Raw genomic sequence first — 14653 nt, forward strand, 5'->3', positions numbered from 1 at the left:
ACCAAGAAAATATTGAGTCAAAAAATGGCCAGGACTAAATGATTCAGAATTCAAATTAATTTGGTTGGAGACAGGTGATTCTTGTTTACTGTGTAATGTTTCTCACCTGTGGTAATTTGGAGGTGCCTACAGGGTAGCAATAGCCATTGAACCTGAAAATCAGACCATTACCTTTACTTCCGCCCTCTTGTTGCCCTCCACCCCTCCAGGAGCTCTATCACCACGGTGTACATCGAGGTGCTGCCCCCCAACAACCAGAGCCCCCCACGCTTCCCCCTCTTCATCTACAACCTGGAGGTCAGCGAGGCCATGAGGATAGGAGCCATCCTGCTCAACCTACAGGTGAGAGACACACAGCAGGGGTCAAAGGTCACATAACTAGATCGGTGGAGGTCAGGAGAGGGCAGTGTGATTACTCAGGTTGAGATCATGGAAGCATTTGAGTTTAGCAAACAACAATTATTAAACCAGGATGGATTATGGATTATCAGATGTACTGTAATATTATTTAATAGATTTTAAGCATTTGTGTTGGCGGTGGAAGTAAACGCATCCTTGATTTCTATCTTCTGTTCTTGTTGTTTTTCATAGGCCACAGACAGAGAGAATGACCCAATCACATACCAGATTTTGAGTGGGGATACCCAGCAAGTCTTCAACCTCTCTAAAACGTAATATGGATGGATGGATGATTCAGAATAGCATTTGTGCCTTGTCTTGTTTCAGTCCTTGAGAATGAGAAATATTAAAGTTGTTAGTATGAGTAATGATCGTTTGGAAACGTTTTTTAAGGAACTATTCACAAAATGAGGCACAATTATCCTAACGAGCCTCTTGTCTAGAATGTGCCCTGAGTCAATGGCCTATACAATTAACCTAACTTGTTACATTTGGACAAGGGCAAAATTCAGAACATTCACATCTGTCCCCGAGGCGGACAGGATTATGTGGATACTTTTTCTGATTGGACTTGAAGCAACAAATTACTGGGTTCACTAAAGGCTTGGTGGTACAAAAACTTAACATAAGCCAATGCCTATTATGACTTAATAGGTGATTTAACTGAAACCGATGCAGATCAGCTTTGAAACTTTATAGTGAAACTATGGCTTGTTTAGGCCACAAAAATATGTGATATGTAAATAATGATGGCAGCATTAAATACAGTGCATTCGGGAAGTATTCAGACCCCTTGACTTTTTCCAAATATTGTTATGTTACAGCCTTATTCTAAAATATGTTTTCCTCATCAATCTACACAAAATACCCCATAATGACAAAGCAAACAGATATGTTTATTTTTTAGCAAAACAATTACAAATACATTTTACATTTACATAAGTATTCAGACCCTTTACTAAGTACTTTGTTGAAGCACCTTTGGCAGCAAATACAGCCTCAAGTCTTGGGTATAACGCTACAAGCTTGGCACACCTGCATTTTGAGAATTTCTCTAATTCTTCCCTGCAGATCCTCCCAAGCTCTGTCAGTTTGGATGGGGATCTTCGCTGCACAGCTATTTTCACGTCTTTCCAGAGATCGGGTTCAAGTCCGGGCTCTGGCTGGGCCACTCAAGGACATTCAGAGACTTGTCCCAAGGCTACTCCTGCTATGTTTTGGCTGAGTGCTTAGGTTTGTTGTCCTATTGGACGGTGAACCTTCGCCCCAATCTGAGGTCCTGAGCACTCTGGATCAGGTTTTCATCAAGGATCTCTCTGTACTTTGCTTCGTTCATCTTCCCCTTGATCCTGACTTGTCTCCCAGTCCTTTCCGCTGAAAAACATCCGCACAGCATGATGCTGCCACCACCATGCTTCCTCGTAGGGATGGTGCTAGGTTTCATCCAGACATGACGCTTGGCATTCAGGCCAAATAGTTCAATCTTGGTTTCATCAGACCAGAGAATCTTGTTTCTCATGGTCTGAGAGTACTTTAGGTGCCTTTTGGCAAACTCCAAGCGGGCTGTTATGTGCCTTTTTCTGAGAAGTGTCTTCCGTCTGGCCACTCTACCATGAAGGCCTGATTGATGGAATGCTGCGGAGATGGTTGTCCTTCTGGAAGGTTCTCCTATCTCCACAGAGGAACTCTGGAGCTCGGTCAGAGTGACCATCAGGTTCTTGGTCACCTCCCTGACCATGGCCCTTCTCCTGGATTTCTCTGTTTGGCCAGGCGGCCAGCTCTAGGAAGAGTCTTGGTGTTACCAACCTTCTTCCATTTAGGAATGATGGAGGCCACTGTGTTCTTGGGGACCTACAATGCTGCAGATATTTTTGGGTACCCTTCCCCAGATTTGTGCCTCGACACAATCCTGTCTCGGAGCTCCACGGACAATTCCTTCGACCTCATGGCTTGGTTTTTGCTCTGACTTGCACTGTCAACTCTAGGACCTTATATAGACAGGTGTTTGCCTTTCCAAATCATGTCCAATCAATTGAATTTACCACAGGTGGACTCCAATCAAGTTGTAGAGACATCTCAAGGATGATCAATGTAAACACCTGAGCTCAATTTCAGTCTGAATACTTTTGTAATTAAGGTATTTCTTTTTTTTGTTTTTAATACATTTGCAAACAGATAAAAAACTGTTTTGCTTTGTGATTGTGGGTTATTGTGTGTAGATTGATGAGGAACATGTTATATTTAATCAATTTTAGAATAAGGCTGTAACGTAACAAAATGTGCAAAAAGGGAAGAGGTCTGAATACATTCAGAATGCACTGTATATTGAGAACAGAACAAAAACATCCTGGGTCAACTGCATCTATCATCATCCATGTTTATAAAGCATAGCTTTATGAGCTAGCTAGTGGAAGTCCTCTACAACATCCTCCCCTATAGCCTAGAAAGCACATACAGTCCTCAGCCTCACTGAGTTGTTACACGGGTCACTGCTTGAAAAAGAGAAGGAGGGGAGAAGGAGGTGGAGAAGGAGGATACAACCAGAAAGAAGATGAAAATTGTCATCAGCCACCCAGTGCCAATACAGTCTGTCAGAGCAAGGCATGGGAGAGGAGGCGGAGGGGGTGGAGTGAGAGAGGGATGGAGACGAGAGGAGAAACACCATAAAATATTTACGAGGCAAGTGCTGTTTACTGCCCCTTAAATAAACAAGGGAATAAAGTGGGAAGCGTCCCGTGCAATGGCGCCGCGGTGAGGAGACATGGGGAGACTGAAAACAAGGCACCTTTTCAGCCATTTTTTTCTCTAATTGATTAAAGCCTCTCCCAGCCATGCCAGGAAGGCTTGTTTAGGCATTGTTTCCCCCTCTTTTTTTTTAGTTTGTTTACTCTTAATCTGTCTCCATGTTGGAGCGATTGTTTGTATGGAGGGATGATTACTTTACGCAGGCCCAGTGGTGGCAGCAGTAAGAAAAGATGTGACAATATCTCCAGGACTCTGAGACATCTGTGGTTGGTACAGGAATCTCTCTCCGAGCAGATACAATTGACGTCTTCCTAAAACAAGCGCATGTCCTACTGTGTCTTTTGGAGAGGTCGAATGGTTACACATTACTATAACAGCCCTCAGCAGATTTACTGTATAAGTACCCCACTGTAAATTCCCCTAACCAGGTGCTGGGGGCTTCTGATGAATCGAAGGATAATTAACCTGTAATGTATGCTTGATGAGCATGCAAGATAATTATGGCATCCTAGTCAGAGCTGCTCTCTCATTTTTCAAGCCCATCCAGAATTCTTGAGGGGGATGATGGGGCGGCATAGGTTTTGTGCAGCGTAGGATGTTCAGATTCAGGCCACATATGGTGCTGGTTTGATACGGCTATATGAATAATGGGCTCCTTGGTCTATAACTCCCTCTAAATGGAGCAGGTTCCCCAGAGGCATGATGAGTAGAGACAGAGAAACTCAGCCTCAGATCTTTCCCACTTTTAGCCAAGAATAGAGAGCAAAGATCACTACAACAAGGCCTGGACACATCACCCGTATGATACACAGAAAATATGCTACAGAGTCAAAGAGAGGACATACAAGTAGAAGAGCAGATACCAGAGATCATATGTTCAGTACTGGGGAAAATACTTACAGGTTCATGCACACGGAAATAATCAAAAATGCTGTGCAGAATCACTCACATGCAGCACGACCTTCCTACACTTGCCCTCCACTGTGTGTTAACAAGATCCTATCAATCTGACAACAGCTTCCTCTCTCTAGGATCTCCCCTGTAGCTGCTGGTCGCTATCATACGTGATCAGTGTCCTCTCAAACAGGGTCGGAGTAGAGTTCACAACTTCGAGCAGCTTGGGATGAATTCCCTTTTGTCTGAGAAGCAAAGATCATCATCATCATCATCATTATTATAATCATCATATTCAGGTTCAGCTTCACTGCTCTTTGTCCCCAGGGCTTCATTCTGTGCAGAAGATGGATTTTAGGCCTTTGTGGCCATGAGCACAACAGCTTGGCTGTGGAAGACACTGCTTTGCATTTTTATGCTGTTTGGAGAAAAATGTACTTGGCCTTGTGAACGCCAGCTCAATTGGTGGCGGAGAAATGTACGGGCCATAACTAAGAGAACTCACTTGGAAAATGGACAACTTTAATCAAGCTTGGAGCTGGTCCTCTCAGGCTGTGATGCATTGGGGGGCAGACAGACAGGCGAGGAAGTGTAGGCTCTGTAACGCCATGGCTGACCTGCCTGGTCAATGAAGCTTTAAATTATAGCCATGAGAGTGCAGGCGGAAAGGAGAAAAATGTGTAGCTGCATGTTTCCGTCTGTGTTTCCAATCGTGTGAGTGTGTTTGTGTGTGTCTGTGTGTGTGTGTGAGTGAGAAAGGGAGACAGAAAGAAAGAGAGAGGTGTGAAGAGAAAGTGTGTTCATGTCTCAAGTACACCTGCTCATTATACTGTACTGTAGTTTATCCAGCCATTGCAGATCCACTAGCGAGGAAACCAACAAATCCTGGATGGATTTAGTAGAGCATGGGTTTTGCTGTTGACTAATGCTGCTGTGTGTTGTGTGTTGCTGTCTCTCCCTCTACAGGATAGGCCTGCTGCTTTTGGGGAAGCCTCTGGACAGGGAGACAACTGACCAGTACCGTCTCATCGTCACTGCCTCTGATGGCAACCCAGGCGGGGTGAGAATCTTTTATTCAGTTAGTAAGGGTGCAACGGTACACGTACCAAACCTTCTGTATGGGGAGCTGCCTCTTGAGTATTTATGAGCAACACAAAAGAAATGTCAGGCTTTTCCGTTAAAAGAGCCTATGTGCACATTGTAATCAAAATTCAAATCTGAATTGGCACATTTCAAACTGTCCTTTTGTGAGGCGCAGCCGGGAACTAGTTCTGTACGATGGCGATTGGTGTGGATGATCCTCCAGAATTGGAGGATCTTACATCATCGTTTAAGTGTCCAGTTTGGGAAGATTTTGGGCTTCCCATTAGATTACAATGGCAATGGACAGAGAGTTGTGGATAAAACGTTAACAGTATGTTGCCACGTTCAACATGAATACCCTATGCAGCTGCCAGCACCTCAAAATTGAGCGCAAACTTGAATGCCGAAATCACCCCAGTATACCGGAACAAGACGGAAATGCAAATAAACAACAACACAACACCGTCTCCCCTCTGCATTCAAACAGACCTTGGCAGCTGATTCTGACCGGGCCAAAGAAATTACAAGAGCAATAGCTAGGTTATGTTAATATGTTTTACAGTCTATGTTTTATAGCCGCGGATATGCGCCCAGTCTCTGTGGTTGAGGATAGGGGTTTTCAGCACCTCGTGAAAGTACTCAAGACACTTTACGAACTTCCCTCTTGCACCCATATCAGGAAACATGTAGTACACACTCTATATAAGTAAACCATAGCCAAAATGTTTGCGCTTAATTAACAGCAGCAGCCCATCACGTTACCCCGGAGTGGGAGATGAACCGTGCTACAGACACGCATCTGGCACTGAAGGAAGCAGTTCTAACCAAGTGGGAATTTACCACATACGACTGAGAAAAGCCACTTCAATGGCCTCCAACTGGTAATTACTAGTGGGAAACTTGTCTATCATCCTAACCACCCACTTCTCCCATAAGGTGACCTCTGACGTCACCTACTAAGGAAATGACCTATATAAAAGCATTTTCGGCAGTTAAGTGCAACAACAAACATTATTTACAAAAAGCAATCTTTAAATGTGGTTTTTGAACTCTATAAATTACAAGCATGACAGCTGTACTTTTAGTTTATGATTGGCACAGTTTGTTGGCCATCAGCCAATCGGCGTTTCTCAACAAGTTCAAATCACATGAATCCATCCAATTGGTATTTATGACTTCACAACTGGTAAATTCCCACCTCCCACATGGTTACAAACGCAACATCTGAGTGGAAACTTGAGATGCCCAATGTAACAATCCTGTCACAACAGACAATGCAAGGAACATTGTGAATGCTGAACATTGTGAATGCCATTTAATATTCCTGATGTACACGAAACCGTACCGAAACGTGATCTCAAAACCACAATATGTACTGAACTGTGGGTTTGGTGAACCATTACACCCATGTCATTTAGGGAATTGGATGGATGGATGGATGGATGGATTGATTGATTGGTTGATTGATTGATTGACACAATTTCTTGGAAGGTCTGACTTCCGATGATTTATACTAAGATCACAGCTAGGATACATGCCTTTATAGTTATTTCCTTGAAGCTCATGCTAGATCTTCAGAGATAGATAGACATGCACTTTACTGTGAGAAGACTATCCTATACAGTGTTAAAGGGATACTTCAGGATTTTGGCAATGAGGCCCTTTATCTACTTCCCCAGAGTCCGATTAACTAATTGATACCATTTTTATGTCTCTGTGTCCAGTATGGAGGACGTTAGAGGTAGTTTCGCGAGCCAATGCTAACTAGCGTGAAAGACAGCATTTTCTAAAAAGACAGTATGATGGTAGAGGAGGACAGAGGGAGAAAATGAGGCTACACAATGGACAGAGAGAAAGTCAGAGTGGGAGTGACAGACCAATAAAGAGGCAGAGAGAGAATGGTGCCCTGACCTCAGAATGAGGTGACCAGCTCTGGCCCTCTGTGTACTAATGTTGATTAAAGGATTGTAAGCAATGTTCCCTCTAAGCTGTGTGTGTGTGTGGGCGCAGCTCCCCTGGGACTGCCATGCAGAATAAATATTATTGAACTTCACTCAACTTTCTAGAGCAGTGGTCACCAACCGGACGATCGCGATGGACTGGTCGATCTCCAAGGCATTCTTAGTCGATCGCCAAACATTTCTGTAAAAAACCCAACTATAAAGCCATGTGTTCCTATTTTTTTATCAGTCTCGGGCTGTTGGCGGTAGGTTCACCCGATTCAGCCTGCCTTCATTCTGCGTGCCGGGTAGGCAACTGTTGCCATTTTTAACCATGTGTCTGAAAGTACAAACTCTGCCTTCCCTGCAGGCCCGGAGAGCAAATCAAGTGCACTATAGGCCTACCGCTGGCCAATCGGATGGCTCAGATTACCATTTATGCAGGAACTAGCAGGTATAAAAGAAAGCTACAGCAAAGTTGATACTGGAAGACTTCACAACGTTTAAAACCATGACTAGAGAGAGACTGTCAGCGAATACACCAAAGAGCTGCTGTTTTTATGAGTGAGTTCATGTTTGTCCTTAGCCAGCATTGTCAACACTTTGTATTCAACACTTTTCTAAGTCATAAAATGCGCGTTCTTCCTATTTCCATTCAGCGCTACAACAAGCACTGCAGCAGTAATGAATGAGTAGGAAAGTGTACTCAAATCAAATCAGTTTATTTGTCACGTGCCCCAAATACAACCTTACAGTGAAATGCTTACTTACAGGCTCTAACCAACTTTGCAATTAAAAAAAACTGAATTCTTATTTTCAATGACGGCCTAGGAACAGTGCCCCTGAACACTGCCTTGTTCAGGTCCTCACCAGAAAGCACAGGCAACGTTACCTATGGGCACAAACCCACATCGCTGGACCAGACAGAACTGGCAAAAAGTGGTCTTCACTGACAAGTTGCGGTTTTGTCTCACCAGGGGTGACGGTCAGATTCATGTTTTTTGTCGAAGGAATGAGCGTTACACCGAGGCTTGTACTCTGGAGCGGGATCGATTTGGAGGTTGAGGGTCCGTCATGGTCTGGGGCAGTGTGTCACAGCATCATTGGACTTAGCTTGTTGTCATTGCAGGCAATCTCAACGCTGTGCGTTACATGGAAGACATCCTCCTCCCTCATGTGGTACCCTTCCTGCAGGCTCATGACCCTCCAGCATGACAATTCCACCAGCCATACTGCTCGTTCTGTGCGTGATTTCCTGCAAGACAGGAATGTCAGTTTTCTGCCATGGCCAGTGAAGAGCCCGGATCTCAATCCCATTGAGCACGTCTGGGACCTTTTGGATCGGAGGGTGAGAGCTAGGGCGATTCCCCCCAGAAATGTCTGGGAACTTGCAGGTGCCTTGGTGGAAGAGTCTGGTAACATCTCACAGCAATAACTGGGAAATCTGGTGCAGTCCATGAGGAGGAAATGCACTGCAGTACTTAATGCAGCTGGTGGCCACACCAGATACTGACTGTTACTTTTGATTTTGACCCCCCCTTTGTTCAGGGACACATTATTCAATTTCTGTTAGTCACATGTCTGTGGAACTTGTTCAGTTTATGTCTCAGTTGTTGAATCTTGTAATGTTCATACAAATATTTACACATGTTAAGTTTGCTGAAAATAAACGCAGTTGACAGTGAGAGGACTTTTTTGTTGCTGAGTTTATATGCACATTTCATGGAATGTAGGCCTACATTGAACAGCTATTTCCATGTTAAAATGTTACAGGATGTATTTTCTCCATTGTTTTTGATGGTAGGCCACTCTGGTTGGTCTACAGTAGGATAAGATAGCCACAGTAGCCTACTTGGCCACTGTTAAAACTATTAACTTAATGCCGATACAGCCTTAGTGTTGACAGTAATTTTCACAACATTCAAGTTTGCGCTCAACAGACCTGAAATTTGCTCAGTGCCTGATTTTTTTTTTGAAGGAACATTGATTGCAAGGACCTTGATCTACAATCAGTTGCAAACGTGTCTGTGTGTGTGTGTGTGTGTGTGTGTGTGTGTGTGTGTGTGTGTGTGTGTGTGTGTGTGGGTGGGTGTGTGTGTGTGTGTGTGTGTGTGTGTGTGTGTGTGTTCTTGCATGTGTCTGTTACGATGGAGTCCCCATGGGAACAGGAAAATTATTGTCTGACCCTGCAGCCCATCAGGAGGTGCAGTCACAAAGGGAAGAGAGGGGTGGACAGGCTGAGAGAAATACAAAAAGATGTCTAATAGACTGAGAAACAGTTGAATAGGAGATTATGGTGTTAGATTTATAGAGTGGGAGAGATTGTGTGCAATTGATGAGAGAGAGAGATATACACCACGGTCGCCATTCTGGGATGCAGTTATCCCCTTCTCCAAAAACATAGCAAAACGACATAATCTGTTTCAGTAGCTATAGCTAGTTAACTATCTAGCTAGGTGTCATCATCTTAAATATCCCTAGTTAAAAAATAAGACCGTTTTCGGATTTGGTTGATGATGGTCGGACCCGGTCTGGCCAAGTCACACTGGAGCTTGGTAGCTGGTTAGCTTGTTAAGTTCTTTATTTAGCTAGCTAGTTATTTTCATGAACTGAAGTTAGATTTCAATAGTAGAACAACAAGTGGTTGCCAAGCTTATTGTTCATGATATGGATTACTAAATCCTTGAAAAAAATATAACAAATTATTGCAGTTTCCGATCATTGTTTTCAGGCTGGTTGCATTGGTGCTAGCTAGGTAGATAGCTACCCCAGAAGTGGGTAAAAACATTTGTGATTGACTTTGTCATACTCCAAACCGAAGTCAAAGTAGTATGGAGGCCTACCTCCAGTTTCCAAACGATCATCAATGTTGAAAAAAAGCTTGATTATACTTCTGTATTTTGACAAGCTAGGATGAATCAGGTGCAACTGCTTGGGAAGTTGGGATGTGGTTAGCTGGCAGGCAGCAGCTGCAGGAATACCATCCTTTCTCCCTGTCTCTGGGATGGTTGTATGTCAGGGAGAATGTTGGACTATCTAGCTAACAGTTTTTATCCTACTTGTTTGATCCTGATCTTAATTCAACTTATTTTCCATTCGGTCTAATAAATAATTGCTTATTACCAATGTGGTATTGTAAACACTTCCTGGCTGCTGTGTGTACTTGTTTGCAAAGAAAAAAAATATGTATATATAAAATATACATATAAAATATGTATATACAGCTTTGACAGTGCTACTGACCCTAGTAGTGGCGCTTGGCTTGCGCAAACAAATTATTTGCTGTGTATATTTTTTGACATGCAAATACCCAATTGGCGTTCCATAGGACCCATAAATCCTCAAAGTTCCAGAATGGACGGAAAAATGGCAGAAGCTGTGTTTCAGTCTCTCGGTCCCTACTTTGATGCACCTGTACTGACCTCGCCTTCTGGATGGTAGCGGTGTGAACAGGCAGTGGCTCGGGTGGTTGTTGTCCTTGATGATCTTTTTGGAATTCCTGTGACACCGGGTGCTGTAGGTGTCATGGAGGGCAGGTAATTTGCCCCCGGTGCTGCGTTGTGCAGACTGCACCACCCTCTGGAGAACCTTGCCGTTGAGGGCGGTGCAGTTGCTGTACTAGGCTGTGATACAGCCCAACAGGATGCCCTCGATTGTGCATCTGTAAAAGTTTGTCAGGGTTTTGGGTGACAAGCCAAATTTCTTCAGCCTCCTGAGGTTGAAGAGGCGCTGTTGCTGTTGCGCATTCTTCACCACACTGTCTGTGTGAGTGGACCATTTCAGTTTGTGAAGTGTGATGTGTACGCCGAGGAACTTAAAAAACTTTCCACCTTCTCCACTGCTGTCCCTTCAATGTGGATAGGGGGTGCTCCCCCTTGCTTGGAAGTGTCCTTCGCCAGACTGCCAAGAACCTTGCCCTCATCCAGTCCAAGATGGCAAGACACAGTAGTGATGATACCATAGGCCTTGTTGATCTCTGCACCAGATAGGATGCTCTTGCCAGCATACTTGGGGTACAATGTGTACGCTGCGGCATGTATGGGCTTCAGGCAGAAGTCTTCATGTATTTCAGAACTGCAGATTCCTCTGCTTGGAGCAACAGTGAAGTGGGCAGGGCAGTACAGATTTCTTCTCTGACATCTGCAAGCAGAGTCTGAACATCAGACAGGATGGCATTGTCTCCCTCAATCCATGCAATGGCTACTGCTATAGGTTTCAGGAGTTTTAGGCTGCTTACCACTCTCTCCCAAAATACATCATCCAGGAGGATCCTCTTGATGGGGTTATCCATATCGGCAGATTGTGATATGGCCATTTATTGGAGAGACTCTTTCCCCTCCAGGAGACTGTTGTCGTGGAAATTTCCTCTATTTACCAAATCATGGGAGCAAACCACACACACAAGTCAGAGTTAGTTATAAAAGTCCATCTTTAATTATATGAGCTCTATCACAACCCTGTGACTCTCAGATTGATTCAGTGTCTCCCAGTGAATCCTCTGAGCGCCCCCTTACAATGCAACTGAGTTCCTTTAATAGCAAAGACACACATAGTCAGACAGCATAGACATAACTCATCGTTCAGCTTTGTCTCCTTTCCCAAACCCGTGAAACCATAAACCAAATCCATATCAACAGGCATATATCAAATTGTCATTTATATACAACCCACTCTAAATACAAACTCCTGGACAAACTCACGGAGAGGAGGGTGAGGCTATAGTTTAAGATAGAAACAACACTGCAACCCGTCTTTCCCCACTAGAAAAGGTAGGGAGTAAAAGATATGTTTACACATGATGACACTTTGACCTCTCCCCTCTCAGCGGCCCAGGCAACTTCGTTTTGACATAGAACAGATAACTGCAACCTCACCACAGAATTACACAAAAATACCATTCTGATGAGAATTAACTTACACATATTTGATGAATATAAAACATCTTACATATGTTACCAACAAATTCTGAATCTTCCCTAACACTGTCAAACATGATGACAACACCACCCCAATAGGTGTTGCTGGGTAGCTTCAATGTGGTGCTCTTATTCTTCTCCCTTTGCTTGGTGAGGTAGATTGCTGCTATAACTTGATGACCTTCACATACCTAACCATTTCCTTGGCTCTCTTGTAGACTGTATCCATTGTTTTCAGTGCCATGATGTCCTTGAGGCGCAGATTCAATGCATGAGCAGCACAGCCAATGGGTGTGATGGGATGGTAGGACTCCTCCACTTTAAACCAAGCAGTCTTCATGTTTGCAGCATTGTCTATCACCAGTGCAAATACCTTCTGTGGTCCAGGGTCGTTGATGACTGCCTTCAATTAATCTGCAACGTAGAGACCGGTGTGTATGTTGTCCCTTGTGTCTGTGCTCTTGTAGAATACTGGTTGAGGGGTGAAGATGATGCTAATGATGTTAATTATTCCTTGCCCGCAAACATTCGACCACACATCAGAGGTGATTGCAATACAGTCTGATTTCTCTATGATTTGCTTGACCTTCACTTGAACTCTGCATCCAGCAAATTAGTTGATAAAGCATGTCTGGTTGGAGGGGTGTATGCTGGGCGAAGAACATTGAGAAATCTCTTCCAATACACATTGCCTGTGAGCATCAGAGGTGAACCAGTTGCATACACAGCTCGAGCAAGTCATTCAGCAGCATTTCTCTGACTATGTTCCTCCATTGAGTCAAAAAAATGTCTGATTCCAGGAGGAATATGAGCTGTTGCTATCGATAAGGTGTCTGATTCATAACTTTCACCTCAAATAGAAGCAGAGGGACTTTTATCAGAGGTTGCTTGTTGTGAGCACTGAGGGAACTTTATGCACTTGACCAGATTATTCTGCATCTTTGTTGCATTCTTCACATATGATTTGGCACAGTATTTGCAAATGCACACAGCTTTTCCTTCTACATTAGCTGCAGTGAAATGTCTCCGCACATCAGATAGTGCCCGTGGCATTTTCCTGTAAAGATTGTGTCTTGAAATTGTGTCTTTTGTGTCTTTTCAATGTCTTGAAAAAAACAAATACAATTCCATGTACAGATAAATAGTTGAGCAGTTATATTAAACAACTCCTTTGTAAGATACATGTTTTAAAATGAAACATGGTAGCAAAAACTAACTACTAGGAATTGTTAACAAGTTAGAAATTATTTAAACACACTTTGCTGTAGGCTACTATTTACTAGTTAATAAAAAATCATGTATGTCGTATAAAATATATTCATCCCACCCAGTATTGTAATCAAAACTAACCAGAAAGCATGTAGTCCTTGGCTCAGACAGTGTAGTAGCGTGGGCTTAATAGCATCTCATTAGTGTGCAAGATCTTGAGAATCAGCTGTACATGTGATGGAAGAGTGCACTGTACATGTGATGGAAGAATGCACTGTGCATACAGAGGGTTGCAATTCCATTGAATTGGGGATAGTTCAACCAAAATATGCCACAAGACCTATAATTGCCTTACAGTATGTGTATCCCACAAAAAAGGTTCACTGTTATAAGCTAACTTTTTAAAAATGAATTTAAGCAAAATTCCCCAAATTCCAGGGATTAACTTCCCATAGAAAAATTCCGCAAAAATTCTGGGAATTTACCAGAAAGTTTCCAACCTTTCGCAACCCTACTTATAGGCCTATACTATGTGCCCTGTTTATCAAACGTGTTGGAAAAACTTGTCAATAATCAACTAACTGGCTTTCTTGAGGTCTATAGTATTCTCTCTGGTATGCAATCTGGTTTCCGCTCAGGTTATGGATGTGTCACTACAACCTTAAATGTCTTCAATTATGTCACGATTGCCCTTGATTCTCAGCAATGTTGTGCTGCTATTTTTATTGACTTGGCCAAGGCTTTTGATACGGTAGACCATTCCATTCGTGTTGACTGGCTAAGGAGAATTGGTGTCTCTGAGGGGTCTTTGGCCTGCTAACTACCTCTCTCAACGAGTGCAGTGTATAAAGTCAGAACATCTGTTGTCTTAGCCACTGCCTATCACCAAGGGTGTACCCCAAGGCTCGATCCTAGGCCCCACGCTTTTCTCAATTTACATCAACAACATAGCTCAGGCAGTATGCCGCTCTCTTATCCATTTATATGCAGATGATACAGTCTTATACTCAGCTGATTTTGTGTTAAACGCTCTACAACAAAGCTTTCTTAGTGTCCGACAAGCTTTCTCTACCCTTAACCTTATTCTGAACACTTCCAAAACAAAGGTCATGTAGTTTGGTAAGAAGAATGCCCACTGTGATTATTACCTACAAGTACTTGGGAGTATGGCTAGATGGTACACTGTCCTTCTCTCAGCACATATCAAAGCTGCAGATTAAAGTTATATCTACACTTGGTTTCCTCTTTCACCCAAGCTGCCAAACTAACCCTGATTCTGATGACCATCCTACCAATGCTAGATTACGGAGACATAATTTATAGATCGGCAGGTAAGAGTGCTCTCGAGCAGCTAGATGTTCTTTACCATTCGGCCATCAGATTTGCCACCAACGCTCCTTATAGGACACAACACTGCACTCTATGCTCCTCTGTAAACTGGTCATCTCTGTAAACCTGTCACAAGAT

At 43.3% G+C, this 14653-nt stretch overlaps 1 protein-coding gene across 2 annotated transcripts in view; it reads left to right on the top strand.

Annotated features, from left to right (window-relative positions):
* Nucleotides 1–14653, top strand: part of LOC110528891 (protocadherin-15) — a 275550-nt gene that overhangs the window by 137481 nt on the left and 123416 nt on the right. For both annotated transcript variants that reach the window (XM_090240353.1, XM_021611090.3), the window contains 3 exons: nt 210–342; nt 592–671; nt 5005–5098. In XM_090240353.1, the coding sequence (XP_090096479.1) occupies nt 210–342; nt 592–671; nt 5005–5098 (307 nt within the window). The remainder of the gene's footprint in view (nt 1–209; nt 343–591; nt 672–5004; nt 5099–14653) is intronic.

This window comes from Oncorhynchus mykiss, chromosome 1, assembly GCF_057628025.1.
Source record: "Oncorhynchus mykiss isolate SJ-2025 chromosome 1, ASM5762802v1, whole genome shotgun sequence".
NCBI classification, from domain to species: Eukaryota; Metazoa; Chordata; class Actinopteri; order Salmoniformes; family Salmonidae; genus Oncorhynchus; species Oncorhynchus mykiss.